Source organism: Aspergillus tubingensis (genome assembly GCF_013340325.1).
Source record: "Aspergillus tubingensis WU-2223L DNA, scaffold_6, whole genome shotgun sequence".
Taxonomy (NCBI): domain Eukaryota; kingdom Fungi; phylum Ascomycota; class Eurotiomycetes; order Eurotiales; family Aspergillaceae; genus Aspergillus; species Aspergillus tubingensis.
Window position 1 is genome coordinate 713,204 of NW_023336280.1, and position 15,369 is coordinate 728,572.

Here is a 15,369-nt window from a genome sequence, read left to right on the forward strand (position 1 = left end):
TGCTTAGGGAGTATGCTTCTGTGAAGGGCAGTACAGGAGTTATGGCGTTTAGTTTCATGTTAACAGTTTGCTGTTTTACAAGCGGGAATCAATCTGCTTTTTAGGCTATCACTTCAGTGCACTCGGAATCCGGTCTCTTAGATCGAGGCGGGATTATATGACTTCCATTCGAACTATACATGAGTCCGTATCCGCTATAATTACATAAAGGGTATCACAAATTCATATCTATCTATACACTATCACCCCCAACCTCATCCCCCTCCTCAACCCTACCCTCCACAAAATTCCTCAACCTCGGCGCATCCTCACCACTATCCTCCCTTCCCCTCAGACCCCACACCGGCTCCCCATCATCATCAAACTCCGCCCACTGAAAGAATCCACATCCCTTCTTCCCCGGCGCAAACCCAGCATAACACATCCACATATACCTCCCCCGATTCTCCCTCTTCCTTTGCACACACCTCAACACCGTATGTTCCCCGCACCGACAACGGGGTGTATACCGCGGATGCAACGACTCGCGATACCAGCGATAAGTGATGTTAATCCTCGCCGTACCAGAAACAGGATGCGGAATGACCGTCTTAGCAGGGACAATAGAATGTTTCCATTCCTCTTGCATCTCTGCATGCATGATGAGGAGGGAGTTATGCGGTAGGTGAATGGAGATCTGGCCTCCATCATCACCATTATTCTCATCCTCATTGTCGGTGTCAACAGGGAGGATCTTCCTCACGCGAAACTCCCTCTCCACGCCTAGACTCAAGCTCCCGATGACGGGTCTCGGGCCGAGATATGTCAGTTCGTCGGAGTGCCAGCCTACGCTTTCTGTGGGGCCGGCGTAGCAGTTTACGAATGCGGCATTGGGAGTCCATTCTAGTGGGGATTGGAAAGGGAGCTTGGGGCCCCGGGCTTTGATCTGCTCGTTCACGGTGCGTTGGACTTTGGCGGCGACGGTGCGCATGTGCGGGGTGATTTGGCGGACGTTGGAGCGGTAGGTGCCGCCGTAGGTGTATTCTGAGGTGTGGGAGTGGTGGTCTTCTGGTGTGGAAACGTAGATGCTGGCCGAATGGGGGCTTTGGACTGTTCGGTCGAAGAGTTGGAAGTGGGGTCTCGTGAAGTGCGGGGATTCGGAGAGGAGTTCGGAGAGGAGGGCGTTTGCAAGGGAATGGGGGAGGAAGTTGTGGATCAGGGTGCAGGGGGTGTGGGCTGCTATGGAGGCGGGGGAGTAGAGGTGGAGTGTCTGGCCTTTCTTTGTGAGAGGCTTGGGGATGGTGGTCGGGGAAGTTGAGGTTAAGCATGTTTGGATGGCTGGGGTTCCTGGAATGGTTGTTGCGCGTTTCTTGAACGGAGGCGCCGAGCCAGACTGGATTTGGATTTGAGTTTGAGCCTTGATGGTAGATGAGGCTGTTTCCACGCAGCCATTGCTCGAAACCAGGATTTCCATAAGCGTGTCCAGGGTCATGGTTGGGAAGAGTGACATCAGGAGGGCCAATTTCATGTCGGTGGACTCCTCGTCGGTTGTTCTTGGTGGTGGAGGGCTCCGGGGCCTCTTCCGGGAGACGAAGCGATCCATGGAGAGGATCTCCAGGTCGAGCTTGAAGCCATGAGGGAAATGGAGGGGAAGCTGGGGAGGGATGTTGAAGGTTTATTTGAAGGTTTGCTGCAACTGGAATTGATATCCTTATCGACACGTGATTGCTCTCAAAGTGGCCAATCAGCGCACTACGTCATAGATCAGGACAATGGAGTTGATTGTACTTTTGCTGCTTGTCATCTGCCTGAGCTAAGTCATAGCCATCATGAAGAGGACTTCTGGAGAGATGCGACAGGTGGTCTTTTACTATGCCACGCTGATCAGATAGAAACATCAGCAATTGTTGACGATGCAGCCTCAGGAACAACACGAAGTGATTGTGGTGGGTGCAGGTATGGGTGTTTTTCGCCTGCCATTGTCTGACTCTCAGACTGCTTACTTACTCGTGGTTATCAGGACTCGCTGGTCTTGCAGCAGCAAAGACGTATCTTGAGCTGGCGCCAGAAACGGATCTATTAATGCTTGAAGCGGTATTCTATCCCGCACCAAATGCCCATCCAGCTGTCCACTGATCTACATTGACAGCGTTCGGCTGTAGGCGGCGTATGGGCAGAAAACAGCTATGAAGGGCTTCATACCAACAATCTCTACGGAACTTATGAGTTTTCGAGTTTCTCGCTTGATCCAACCAAATATGATGTGCAACCGGAAGCTCCCATCCCTGGATACGCGCTCAAGCAGTACTTCAGTGACTTCATCGATCATTTCGATCTTCGACGACGGACTCGATTCAACACTCGTGTGCATACAGTAGAAAAAGCTGATGGGTTCTGGGCGCTTCACACCGGCTCGGTATTCTACAGGTGTAATAAACTCATCATGAGCCCCGGACTCTTCTCGACTCCGAATGAATTCACGATCCCGGGACAGCAAAGCTTTGAGAGACCCATCATGAATCACTCTCAGCTCGGAACAACAGGCGCTCTTTTGGCCAATGACCCAGCGGGAAAGTCGGTAACGGTGATTGGGGCCTCAAAGTATGGATATGATGCCGTGTATCTTATGGCCTCTCATGGTAAACGTGTGGAATGGATCATTCGTAAGTCTGGAGGAGGTGCTGTCTGGATGGCATTGCCATGGCTTTGGTTTGGGCCCTGGCGATTGAAGCTGGAAGGCCTAACAACCACCAGAATAATCACCTGGTTCAGTCCTTGCATCTGGGGAAATTGTGATGGGTTTGGATGGGTGCGAGGACTGCTCCATGGGACAGCGCTGGGAAGGTGGCTAGTGCGATCATTTTGGAATAAACTAAACGGGGATGCCATTGAGGTCAATGGCTACCGGAAAGAAGCGGCGTTGAAGAATCTGGAACCAGATGAAAGGTAAGATCACCGAAAGCCAAACTTCATGACTAACAGCGGGTCACAGTGTGTTCTGGACAGGCCGCCTGGGGGTCCTCAATTATCCCACGGATATCTATGATTATGTTCGGTCAGGGCAGGTGAAAGTAAAGAGAGAGGACATATCGCATCTATCAGAAGGCCAAGTCAACTTTACCGATGGAACAGATTTAAAAACCGATGCTGTAATCAGAATAACTGGATGGAAGCTAATACCAAGCATCAAGTACGAGCCCGAGGGACTAGAACGCAGCCTGGGGATTCCCACCAGGAAACCCTCCAAAGACCGAAAAGATTGGGATCGTTTCGACCGCGCTGCGGATGAAGAGATACTTGATCGGTTTCCAGGTCTGCGTGACCAACCAGCTGTGAAGATTCCGTACAAGCTCGGGCTCAGTCCTTTCCGGCTCTACCGCGGAATTGCATCTCCAGAGTTGACAGCCAAAGGCAATCAGTCCATTGCATTCTTGAAGATGCTTAATGGACCAAGCAACGCTCTTCTGGTCGAGGTGCAGGCTCTCTGGGCCTATGCTTATCTCAACAACCAAGTCCCAATTGACCGATCGAAGGTGTATTATCAGACGGCACTGACCAGTCGATATGGCAAGCATCGACACCCATGTGGGTTCGCGAGCTGGTATCCAGAGACGATATTTGATGCGATCCCGTATCTGGATATGCTATTGATGGACCTGGGGATTAGCAGATGGAGGAAGAGAAGCTGGCTGCGAGAGATTTTTGAGGAGTACACAGTGCATGATTATCGAGGGATCAATCAGGAGTGGAAACAGCAACACAAGACGCTCTCTTAACATACTCTGAATGTTTTAGTGGGTAAAATAAGCCAGATAATTTCCTTGCTAATTTGGTATGTGTAAGCTGCAAAATCATTTCGAAGACAATCGTACGATAAATATTCTAACCCATCCCTTGAGCCAAAGCACACCACTGACGCCAATCTAACCAGTCCAACCATACTCCTGATCCAGTAGTATACACATAATATCATACACACTCCATACAACCCACCCTACCCCAACTCCCCCCACCTCCCATCCCCCAAATACACCTCCCCCTCACGATGATACTTCCTCAACCCCCCAGCCCCCCTCAACCCATCGTACACCTCCACCACCGCCCTTAAAGCCACCCACGTCCAGCCCGGAAACCCCTCATCAGCCGGATTCGAATCCCTCCGCCTAATATCAGGAAAGTTCTCCTCCACCATAATAACCGGACAACAATCCCCTCCCCTCCCATCCCCATCCCCATCCCCATCAACCAACCTCCCAAACCTCTCCAAAACCCCCTTATCAACAACCAAACACACCCTCAACCTCACAGGTAACTCCACCGCCGGCAACGCCAATTCCACTCTCTTCCAATCATGAAACACCCGTCTTATCTCCTCGACGCTCTTATCCCCATACAGCTTCTCCCCGCTGAAGACCTTCGCCGCGTAGCTGGATTCTAAAAGTCGAGTTTGGGAAGGATTCCCCGGCAGGACGCGCCGAATGGCGTGGTGGATTTCGGAGTTGAGGGATTGCAGGAAGCGGGAGAGGAGATTGTGGGAGGAGGAAGGAGTGTAGGTCGTTAGGTAGATTATTGGACCCCAGGTTAGGGTGAGGAAGTCGCGGGAGGGACTGGGTGGGAGGGAGCGGAGGCCTGGTTGTGAGGCTGTGTGGTAGAGTTCTGTCTGGAGGAAGGTGGAGGCTGGGGTGGTGGGATCTTTGTCTTCTTTTTTGGGTTTCATTCTGGGAGGGGGTGGTATGTCGGAGGTGGTGGTTGATTTGTTGTAGGTGGGTTCATGGTGGATTAATTTGAGTGATTGATTGATTGGATAGTAAGTAGTAAGTATTAATCTGATTGATAGTTAGTTGGGGGTGATGAGTGGATGGAGAGGAATGTGGGTGTGGCGTCAGTGTGACATGCTCGACATGGGAGCTGCCAATGTTTTGTTGACATCCGTTTTGGGAAAGTATAGATCTACCACTCTGTAGAGGAGTGGAATATCGCCCTTATTGATAGCGGGATTATCGGAGTATGTGGTTATTCGGATTTAGGTATTATTGCAGTATTAGAAGTCACATAACTGGGGATTTGCTAAGGTATAAGTCCTGCGTGCCTACTAACCGGTGATGCCGCTTTTGATAACTTGGGGCAACGAAGTAACTGAATGACAGCCATGGCTACTTTCACCACTTCACTGTGAGTCCGCAATTATTTCAGAGTGCTGAGGTTCAGAGATTCTGTAATACCTAAGTAAACTAAGTTGTGTTAACTCTGTATTCAGTGCCGACAAAGGCTACTGACCAACTGAAGCTGCTGATCACGGGGTCAGTCGCATTTTTGTGGCTATGTTACGATGAAAGAAAGGTAGGAAAAGAAAGTAAGTTAGTAGTACTATCTACCTCTACTACTAAGTAGTACATATATATCGGCACAAAGGCACATTTCACTGATTTAGAAGCCATGTCAGATCTTTTACACTAAAGATACAACTCAAGTTATTCAGGTAAGAATCTGTCGTTTCCTGAGGCAGATTAAGTGATACTTGGTGTATTTTTATAGGCCTCTCGGTGGATTAATCTAGCAATTGAATGAATTACCGGTAATTCTCACGCATAGCTGGATATATTGGAAGAGACATGTAGGTGCGGCTTCAGTTTGAGAATACCCTATACCTCTATTTTATTGACATGGTCCGTTTGGAAACAATATAGATCTACTTCAAAACTTGTCACCTAGGTATTAGCATTACTGACTATTACAGTAAGGAGTAGTAGTCACATGGTTGAAATACTCTGCTGTTAGTCTAATACGGTCTTAGGCTTTAGCGGCCATTGGGTCTACACTACAAAATATCTAGCCGACTCTCAAGTTGAGTGTAAAGCCATACATTCACATTCCCGGATTTTCGTTTATGATGTTCTTCATCCGCTGCATCACTAAGTACCCCCGAAAATGCATTTGCCGGGCGGCCACTTACGCTATCGCCTGCCGTCGAACTGACTATTTGGACTCTATAAGGACCGCTTGAGCGTCACCACGATCATCTTCGAAGTCTGCGCTTGTTCGCTCCCGCCTCGTCAGAACCATTCAACTCCTTCTGATTAGCAATCCGCGGTGTATGTGGTGGTTTCAACTGTTCGGAAGGCGGTGGTCCCAATGTGTACGACCATTGGGGATTATAATACCTAATCTGGTCGGGCTTTGGGACTGGACAACGCAACTGCAACTGACGCCGACCATGCTGAGGCTGAGTAAGTTGGTCTGCCAGGGGTTTCGCAATAGTCGAGAGGCCGATAGCAAGAATATTGATTTTGTACGTCCAAGAGGATGGAGAGTAAGATCCTGAAGAAAAACTCTTGGTCACTGCTCTTATCTTCTGCCGGATTTTCTTTTTTGGAATCACACCCAGCCAGATCGGGTCCTCTTCGACTTTTATGGAGCTAATTCGACGGTGTGTTGCATACTCTATCGTCGCAATACAAGCGCCCTCGCTCGAAAGAAAATCACTCTGCGACGGTTTTATCGAGAGAGTGAGTGAAGCAAACGTATCAGGTATCCCGAATGATTGATCAACGCTTAGAGAGTACGAACCCAGAACAGGCTGGATTTTGATATCGACATCTCTCAGCTATCCCACGTTAGCTATACTGGATGGGTAGAGAAATGAACAAAAGGGGGAAAGGAGGAGGCAATGAAAAGGTGATCCATATCACGTACCATCCCGAAGCATATGTATTCTGCCTTATCTTCCTGAGTGCTCTGCAAGACCTTGTCATTATTATTGTGGCATTGCTGGGGAGGGTCCTGGACAGGTTCTGGAGCCAAAGGTTTGGGCGAAAGCGCTTGTGGTGCTGGAGAGCCTGGGCATAACATGAGAAGTTAGACTCCGGTTGAGGTGAGGGGGGCTCGACAGTAGGTGTTGTACTCACAGATGGCCTCCGAATGGTCACCGGCTTGGTCGCCTTTCGGCTGTAAAACATCGTGTGCTTTATTTTCAGGCACGAGAGAGCTCGGAGAAGTTTCCGTGTCTCGAACGGAGCTGGAGACGCCGGTGAAGGGCTTGTCAATCTTGGATCGCTTTCCCCGATGACCGTCGGAACCCGTATCATGGATATCGTCGACTGATTCCACGACTCGCTTCTGAGAAGAGTCCGATGACATCTCGTCGGGAAAGTTCAGAAGCAGGTACTAGTGTCAAACTGTAAAATGCCGAGAGGAGGAGAAAGGAGCAACCGTGCTCACACCTTAACTCTGAGCTAGGGCACGAAGTAGTTTTCACAGCCACCCGGAGAAAGGGTACAATCACCAAGGCTTATGGAAACGAAGAATGAAGACTTCATCTGAACGAGAGGCATGAAGTCTCTTCTTAAGTAGGTATGAGCGATTGCTGCTTCTCATGGGTTGTGTTGGGAAGATCCGGGGATAGGGAGATTGTTCTACATCTTGAACAAAGAACGAGGTACATAAAGTTACCTCCGCTGCTTGCTTTTTTCTTTCATTTCTTTGTTTAACTACTGGGGTTTGCTTAGCCGCACTATAGCCTGTCTATCAATCCATTTGGGGTTTCGGTACATGTCCTGACCACTACCATCCCAGCCCGGATAATCACACACTTTTCCTATACAGTTTTTTTCCCCTCCCTTTGTAACCGCCTATGGTACAACATCGTGAATCCAAAATGATAACAAAACAACACAGCCCACATCACCGGCATAATCCACAGCAGACTCACCGTGAAGAAGATAAACGCCAAGGCGAAGACAGTGCAACTCTTCTGAAACCGCCGATTTCCCTGCAGTGTATCGGTTGCCAGTCCCACCTGCATGGCCGATAACAAGACCGACAGGTAGACGAGTACGGCCAGGATCCACGAAAAATGGCGCTCAGAAAACTCTTGGTACCATGTCGAGCCCGGCATGAACCCGAGAACAACTTGAAGGTTACGGATGGAAAATATCGAGGGTGTGAGCCGGTATATATAATTCAGGCGACTAAGACGCAGCTCGCCAAACTCGTAACGTTTGTTGTTAATTGCAGGCTGGGGCTGGACCGAAGGATCATTCAGTGCGGGTAGGTGACTATTCCTGCTGTTATCATTATCATTGGTTCTTGTCCTTCCATTCGAGGACCTCCTGGGCAAGCTTCGTCCAGGCCTACCACTTGACGTCGCTGGGAAGAATGTGCTCGTTCTTGGCGATTCGGAGATCGATCAGCCCGGCGATGAGCCATGCATATGATAAAAGCAGCCCGCACGCGACGGCGTACAACTCGCGATTGGGGCAGATGTTTCGCACCCAGAACTTGTGATCGAGGAGATACTCTGGCACTGGCTTGATGAGGACTCGCCCGGGGCTCCAAACTAGATGCTCATCGGGCGACTCCGTGAGTATCACCGTACGCTTCATCAGTTTCTGGCGATGGAGTGGGCACCCTGCACGCGGGAGACCCGCGAGCCATAACATATGGTGGATGCAATTTAACTTCGGTGTCAACAGCTGGAAGTCTAAATAGCTTTGGAGATCCTTGTTGGGCTTTATCAACCGATTCTGAAAGTTCACGCCTGCTGGATGCTTTCGGGGGGAGCAGATGTTCTTCGTCAAGTGAAACGGCGGCGTCACATCATTCGTAAGGCTCTCTGGTGTCGTTGACTATTTAGGATCGGGGGTAGAAGAAAACACGGCACTGTTTATTTTGGTTATTGTCTGGGGTAGGGAAGGAGAAGAGAGATTGAAACGTATAGTGCTAACAAACACCAGGGAGGAAGACGAGGATGGTCGGTGATCCCTAGTAGAATACTTGTGGCTTGTGCTGTCAGGAGTTTGAAGGAGATGCCGTGTCTCAGTTGAATGCAACTACTCCGTATGACTGTTTACTCCTGAGTATACTATTACTGTAAGCGAGGACCCCTGGCCTGAAGGAGCCTATTTCAATGACGGTTCCATGAACTACAGAGTAGTCCACTTACGGTAATAGTACATCGTTGACCCTAATAGCCAACAACAACCTGTGTCACATATATTGCTACCTATACAAGACCAAAGGAGACTCTACACTGTCGATGGTAGCTACAAGGCATCCCGTGTTGAGGTTGGTTGAGAGGCTAGTGGATTTCCTAAAACGGCAGAAATATGATCCATCTACTCGCTGCTAGCCTGAGGCACACAATACCCTTCAGGCATTCATCATTGTGTGCCTCAGGCCGCCAGAATGACCCAAATAGTGACCGAACCTCGGCACGTTGACTCCCCGCAGTCAGTCCATCTCCATCTTCATCTGCAATTGCATCCGCATCTCCATGATCTACTAATCTCTCCATTTCAACACCAACACCAACACCAACAATCCACCCACCACCTTCCCCTCACTTTCATAACGCCATGATCCCTTACCCCAATTAATCCCCCCTCCCTTATCAACAATCATCTCCACTCCATTTCACCACACCCTTCCAAAATGCTCCACTTCCGCACAGAAGGCTTCAACGGCTGCGCAGTCAAGTACTCACCCTTCTTCGACAACCGCCTCGCCGTCGCCTCATCCGCCAATTTTGGCCTCGTCGGCAATGGCCGACTCTACATTCTCGAGCTGACTCCGAACGGAATCGTTCCCTACAAATGGTATCCCCATCCCCCAATCCCCATCCCACTTCCAAACCCACCCAAAATCTAACCAACTCCCGCCTCAAAAAAACCAGGTTCACAACCCAAGACTCCCTCTACGACCTAGCATGGTCCGAGATCCACGAAAACCAAGTCCTCACAGCCTCAGGCGACGGAAGCATCAAGCTCTTCGACACCGGAGTCGCCGACTTCCCAATCCAAAACTGGAAAGAGCACAACCGCGAAGTCTTCAGCGTGCACTGGAACCTCGTCGCAAAGGACCGTTTCTGCAGTAGTAGTTGGGACGGGACGGTGCGCGTGTGGACACCAAACCGCCCGCATTCCCTTCTTACTTTGCCGACGCATAGCTGCACGTACAGCGCGGCGTTTTCTCCGCATTCGCCTGATATATTGTCGTGTGTGTCGTCGGATTCGTATCTACGGGTGTTTGATCTACGGACGCCGGCGTCGGCGTCGAACCATTTGACTTTGCAGGTGCCGATTCATGGTGGTGGTGGTGGTGCCGCTGGGGGAGGAATAGTGCCGGGTGGGGGTCCGATGGCGGCGACGGCGCCGGCGGAGGCGTTGACTATGGATTGGAATAAGTATCGCCCGTCGACGATAGCTACAGCGGGGGTGGATCGGACGATTCGCACGTTTGATATTCGGGCGCCTGGGCAGGGCCCGCAGACGGTGATGCTGGGACATGAGTATGCCGTGCGGAAGGTGGCCTGGTCGCCGCATTTGTCGGATGTGTTGCTGAGTGCCAGTTATGATATGACGTGTCGGGCTTGGAGTGATCAGACGCCGCCGGGGGCGGTTGGCGATGTCGATGTGATGCGGGCTGGACCGGGGCCGAATATGGGGGTTGAGTTGGGGAGAATGGGTCGGCATACGGAGTTTGTGACGGGGGTGGATTGGTGTATGTTTGGGAGTGAGGGATGGTGTGCGAGTGTGGGATGGGATGAGAGTTTGTATGTGTGGGATGTGAGAGCAGTGATGGGTTAACCCGATTCCTCCCTCCATCCGTCCATTGATTCTGCGTGTCGTGTGTTCTGTGTATTGGATATGGATATAGATTGCATGATACCATTGCATCGTTAATCATCTCATCTGCTATCAGCTATATGCTCTATGCTTTTTAGAAATATCCATCCCTCCACAAGCAAACCGGGTATATCATCCAAACCCAACTATATCAAACCCTTCCTCCCCCATACAACAAAATATAAACCGAAATAGAAGAAAGAAAAAAAAAAATGAAAGAGATCATTTCGCCAACCTCGCCTCAACCTTCTTCCTCTCCGCCTCCTTCACAGCCGCAATCTCCTCCCGACTCGCATCAAATGCCACATGCACCTGGTTGAACGGATTCTCCTCACTCTTCTCAAACTCCTTCTTACAGATCTCGATGCGCTGGTTACGTCTCAGACCCGGATTCTCAGCCTCAATCTCAGGCAACCGTCTCTCCTCGTACGCCGCATACGCAGCCTTGAATCGTCTCTCCGGATGCCGATCCACCTTGCCGCTATCCTTGCCCGTAAGCGACAAAGCGTCGAGCGCATTGTCGATACCAGACGCATTGAGCGCAGAAGCCTTCTTGCTGGCCGGGGAATCGTCGAGCTGCGACAGATCCAATGTGCCCCGGCTGGGTCCGGCGTTCTTCTTCGCGGCGGCTTTCGTGTTCTTGGGTTTGCTGGGCTGGGAGGCTTCTTCGGCGGCGAGGAGGGCGTCCCGTTCGGCCTTCTTGCGCGCGGCTTCGGCTTTTTTGGCTTCGGCGTCTTCGCTGAATTTCCAAAGAGATTGCGTTAGCATTCTTTTTTCTTTTTCTTTTTTTTTTTTTAACCGTTGGTCATGGGGAAGGGAATGGCGTACCGCTTGTTGTTACCCTTCGCGCCCTTGGACCACTTGGCGTCTTCTTCGGCGGCGCGCTTGGCGTCCTCGGCGGCCTTTTTGCTGGCGGCGGCTTCGGCTTTCTATATCCATATTAATCAAGATTTGTTAGCATTGCTTTTTTAGCGTTGGCGTAGTGGTTGTGGTTGAGAAGATGGTAAAAAGGTGGTGATGGAGCGGGGGCGGGGTAATATTTTGCAGAGAGCTGAGGTAGGTGAACGTACACGGGCATTGCCCGCAGCCTTCTTGGAGTTCTCGCCGGCGGCCTTCTTGCCTCCCATTTTTGCGGATAGTATATACAGTAGTTATTGATGTGGGGGAGGGGAAAGAGAGAAAAAGTGAGTGTTGCAGGTAAGTAGGTAGGAAAAGTAGCTAGGAAGCAAGAAGAAAGAGGAAGAAAAAGAAAAGCAACGATGTCATCCTATGGCGGGAGTTGATGGGCCGGGACGGAAGGAAATTGGAGGGAAAGTGGAGCTGAGATGACTAAGAGGGGGTGGAAATGGGCATGTGATGGGGGAAGCCCTCATATTCCTATCTATCTAGGAGTATTTGTTGTATCGTGATGTTTTAGGTGGTGGATGAGGTAGGTAAGGATGAATATGTTAGAAGATGATAATGCGATGTGAGAACTGTAGTTAGAAGGTGAGAATACGATGTGAGATTTGTCACTTCAACTGTGAATATCTTCTTGATTACATCGTCGAGGCGACTAAGCGTGTTAAGACTATTTAATCTGCTCGCTGTCCCTCCCTCTTCTCTTCCTTTCTCATTCTCCTCCTCACACACATCCGCCTTTCCATCACATCTTCATCCACTTTCATCAACTTTCATCTGAAAACTTCTCATACTCATACACACGAGCCGATCCCAGGCTGCTACCGCAGTGGCAGTCTGGGATCGGCTACAACTTCATTTCCCACGCTCCCTTCTCCCACATCTTCACCCCGCTGATCTCCTCGATGCTCAGCAACGCCCGCGTGCTCAGTTCCACCCCAAAAAGGGGCATTGGATCGCCTTCACTGTTCTCCATCGGAAACATAGTGCCGTGTGGAGCGTTATTAGTTGAAGCTGGCTGCGAAGAAGAGGACGAAGAAGCAGCCTCTTCAGCAGCAGCTTCCTTTTTGAGAATCGCGCACGCTTTGTTCAGGTGTCTGACGCGACCGCGAACCTGAATCGCGCCGTTTGCGATCGGTCCATGCATGCAATAGCACATGGCCACGTATTCGATGCGAAGGTGCCAATAGTGATAGATGCCGTCGATAAGGCTGTGATGGACTTCGCGTAGCGTGGTCGTGCACATGTCCTGGCGGTACCAGAAGACTTGCAGCGCCTTGAGAGAGCAGAAGCTGCCGATTTGTTGCATGAGAGAGTGCTATTGAGGTTAGTATTATATCAGATTGGGTTGGAAAAGAAGATGACAGCTGACTTACCATGCCGCAGTTGTTCACCGAAACGCCGAGCTCGATCAGCTTGCCTCCCCGCTGGCTGATCTGTAGTATGGTCGCTGGGTCGGCAGCCCAGCTGTCACTCTCGTCGTTGCGGATTACCAGTCGCTGGAGGTTGCGCATGTGCTTGTGTAGGATCTCTCTGCGAATGGTGAATGCGCTTATGGTGGTCTTGGCGGCCAGCGACTCTACCTTGGCTTTGCTGTAGCGCTCGAACAGGAACAGCTCGGTGATCTTGTCCATGCTGTTGACGAAACTGCAGAACGCGGGCGTGACATTGTCCGTATGGATGGATGTCAATGGCAGGGGGTAGATCTGGTTGAGTCGCTTGAGGAAAGCCCAGAGTGTGCTTTGAGGTCCAACGTTGAGTAGCGACAGGTGGTGGAGAGAGGTCAGGTCAACGGCCTTGCTAAGCACCCCGGCGGTCACTGGAATGAGATGGATTGAAAGGCTTTCCAGTGGGATGCCATGCGTGTTGCGAACATAGCACTCTCGCGCCTCTTCTGCTGTGCGCTTTTCGACCGGAGGATTTCTGACCGGCTGCTTTCCTTTTCCTTTATCGGCAGATGAACTGGGTCTTGCTGCCTGCACTGGCTGACGCGCAAAAGCCCGAACACTAGCCTCTGTGACTGACCGCTGTCTCTCATCGACGAACACCTGATCTTCTCCCTCCTCTTCAACAACGTCAGGATGCTCCATATCGATCACGTCGGTCGGACATTTCTCCTTCTTCTTGCTCACAGAGAATTCGGTCTTGCCGCTGATCGACGGAGTAGGCTTGAGAGCACTGGCTGAGGCAGAATTGCTGGCGCTCGCTTTAACAACGTTCTCGCTCGGCTGCTTGGCATTTCGGACCAGATACTGAGTTGCAGCTTGGTCGAGTTTGTGCAGTACGTTGATGATGGCTGGATTTTCCGAGTTAAGCACCATCATCTTTGGCAGCACGCGGACCATTGAGCGCACACACTTCAGAAACTTTTGGTCCCTTGCCTCTTCCGAAGCGCTACTATCCTCCGCCTGCGATTTGCGGGCATTACCTTCCAGCAGGGCTTCCTGCAGATACTTGTTGCGACGGTCGCCATCCCCCACTTTGAAGATGTACGCCAGAATTGACTCCTGAATGGAGCGCTCCCTTCGGACCACGGGATCTGGGGGTAGAGCAGGATCGGCTGGAGTGGCCTGCTGATCCAAGAGAAGGTCTTCTTCGAACTGGGGTGCAGCGAAATTGAGCATATCCCCGAATGCCGTCGTCGCGTCTGGCGCCGAATTGGAAGCTGTTTTCTTCCGCGCCGACTTTGCAAGCTCGTCCGAAAACGACAACTTGAGAGACTTCAACGTTGACGAGCACTGCGAGATACACTGTGGGAGCTGCAACACCAGTTTCAGATCCTCAATATCCAACACCGAGAGATTCTTTAGTCCCGAAAGAAGGGAAAGAGTTGGTTCATGCTGAAGTTTGTCGAGATCCTTCAGCAATTGAGCTTCGGCCCCGGTGCAACTGGGTCGAATTTCCCTGGGAGGCGGATTATTTTGGTGGAAGTGGTAATGGGGAGTCTGGAGCATTTGTCCAAGCGTAGAATCAGTGGCTCCTGGCGTTGTGCATGCTGGCAGGCGAATATGCACGTCCCGAATGTCAGGAATTTGGCTGATCGCTTGGTACACTGAGGGTGTGAGCTCCAAACGAATATCCCAACTACAGAAGTTAGCACACGAATACTTTATCATGTATTCAAGACTGTCTTGTACTTACCTGAAGCTAGTTAATCCGGTCGTCTTCCGCAGAGTAATGGCAATAAGACTACACAGATACCGGCCTGTGTAGTAACTTTGACTAGGCCTTTTGACCACACCTCCCTGTCTATTATCTGATTCGTAGGGCGCGATATGCCTCACAGCAATGTTCTTGACACTAGACGCGTACTGAAGGTTGCTAGTACTCACTACCTCCACCATAGCCGTGAACCGATCCAGGGATCTCTCAGTGTAGACAGGATCATCTGTATGAATGCCATGGTGGACGTTGCGGTACAGCAGCGCCACGGCCATGCCGTGGAACTGCTGGCACACCCCAGCCAGACTACAGAGGCTCTTTTCACCAGACTGAGAGAGAAAGAAAAAAAAAGTCAGTAACGCGTCTTGGACCTCGCGGGGATGTACTCACATATTCAAAGATAGTAGTGAGAATTTCACTGGGGAGACCGAGCAAGCAAGGCACTACTACTCCCTTTTTAGATTTGCAGGCACTGGGCCCGCCGGACTGGATGCCAAAGTGCATCTTCTCATTTCTCGGCGCGTAGCCCCGCTTCATAGTGATTGTTGTGGAAGTTAATGTTTTCTTGAATGACGAGTGGACGAGAAGGAGGAAAAGTGTGTGCAGGTGATAATGGTGAACGCTTAGATGAACCGTTGGATTACCGACAGATCGATCACACGAAGTGGGAAAAGTGTATCGGTGGTATCGACGAGGCGGGAAGGAT

The 15,369-nt window shown here is 50.7% G+C and overlaps 7 protein-coding genes across 7 annotated transcripts; 2 read left to right on the forward strand and 5 right to left on the reverse strand.

Moving 5' to 3' along the window:
• Positions 1 to 232: 232 nt before the first annotated feature.
• Positions 233 to 1,582, reverse strand: AtWU_04009 (putative CUE domain protein; the record flags this gene model as incomplete). The annotated part of the gene is made up of 1 exon (XM_035499120.1): positions 233 to 1,582. The coding sequence occupies one exon, from the start codon at positions 1,580 to 1,582 to the stop codon at positions 233 to 235; it is 1,350 nt and encodes a 449-aa protein (XP_035355013.1).
• A 310-nt stretch (positions 1,583 to 1,892) lies between these two features.
• On the forward strand, positions 1,893 to 3,755 carry AtWU_04010 (dimethylaniline monooxygenase; the record flags this gene model as incomplete). The annotated part of the gene is made up of 4 exons (XM_035499121.1): positions 1,893 to 1,935; positions 2,000 to 2,073; positions 2,129 to 2,925; positions 2,972 to 3,755. 4 exons carry the CDS (start codon positions 1,893 to 1,895, stop codon positions 3,753 to 3,755), a joined length of 1,698 nt encoding a protein of 565 aa, XP_035355014.1.
• Positions 3,756 to 3,973: 218 nt separating this feature from the next.
• AtWU_04011 (autophagy-related protein 27 family protein) lies at positions 3,974 to 4,696 on the reverse strand (the record flags this gene model as incomplete). Its single annotated transcript, XM_035499122.1, has 1 exon — positions 3,974 to 4,696. One exon carries the CDS (start codon positions 4,694 to 4,696, stop codon positions 3,974 to 3,976), a length of 723 nt encoding a protein of 240 aa, XP_035355015.1.
• Positions 4,697 to 5,995: 1,299 nt separating this feature from the next.
• Positions 5,996 to 8,360, reverse strand: AtWU_04012 (uncharacterized protein; the record flags this gene model as incomplete). Its single annotated transcript, XM_035499123.1, has 5 exons — positions 5,996 to 6,583; positions 6,673 to 6,815; positions 6,885 to 7,143; positions 7,688 to 8,033; positions 8,113 to 8,360. The coding sequence occupies 5 exons, from the start codon at positions 8,358 to 8,360 to the stop codon at positions 5,996 to 5,998; spliced, it is 1,584 nt and encodes a 527-aa protein (XP_035355016.1).
• A 1,048-nt stretch (positions 8,361 to 9,408) lies between these two features.
• On the forward strand, positions 9,409 to 10,562 carry pex7 (putative peroxisome biosynthesis protein (Peroxine-7); the record flags this gene model as incomplete). Its single annotated transcript, XM_035499124.1, has 2 exons — positions 9,409 to 9,572; positions 9,650 to 10,562. 2 exons carry the CDS (start codon positions 9,409 to 9,411, stop codon positions 10,560 to 10,562), a joined length of 1,077 nt encoding a protein of 358 aa, XP_035355017.1.
• A 261-nt stretch (positions 10,563 to 10,823) lies between these two features.
• Positions 10,824 to 11,728, reverse strand: AtWU_04014 (DUF1014 domain protein; the record flags this gene model as incomplete). Its single annotated transcript, XM_035499125.1, has 3 exons — positions 10,824 to 11,340; positions 11,430 to 11,530; positions 11,672 to 11,728. 3 exons carry the CDS (start codon positions 11,726 to 11,728, stop codon positions 10,824 to 10,826), a joined length of 675 nt encoding a protein of 224 aa, XP_035355018.1.
• Positions 11,729 to 12,348: 620 nt separating this feature from the next.
• AtWU_04015 (F-box protein) lies at positions 12,349 to 15,200 on the reverse strand (the record flags this gene model as incomplete). Its single annotated transcript, XM_035499126.1, has 4 exons — positions 12,349 to 12,819; positions 12,878 to 14,585; positions 14,643 to 14,992; positions 15,054 to 15,200. The coding sequence occupies 4 exons, from the start codon at positions 15,198 to 15,200 to the stop codon at positions 12,349 to 12,351; spliced, it is 2,676 nt and encodes an 891-aa protein (XP_035355019.1).
• Positions 15,201 to 15,369: the final 169 nt, after the last annotated feature.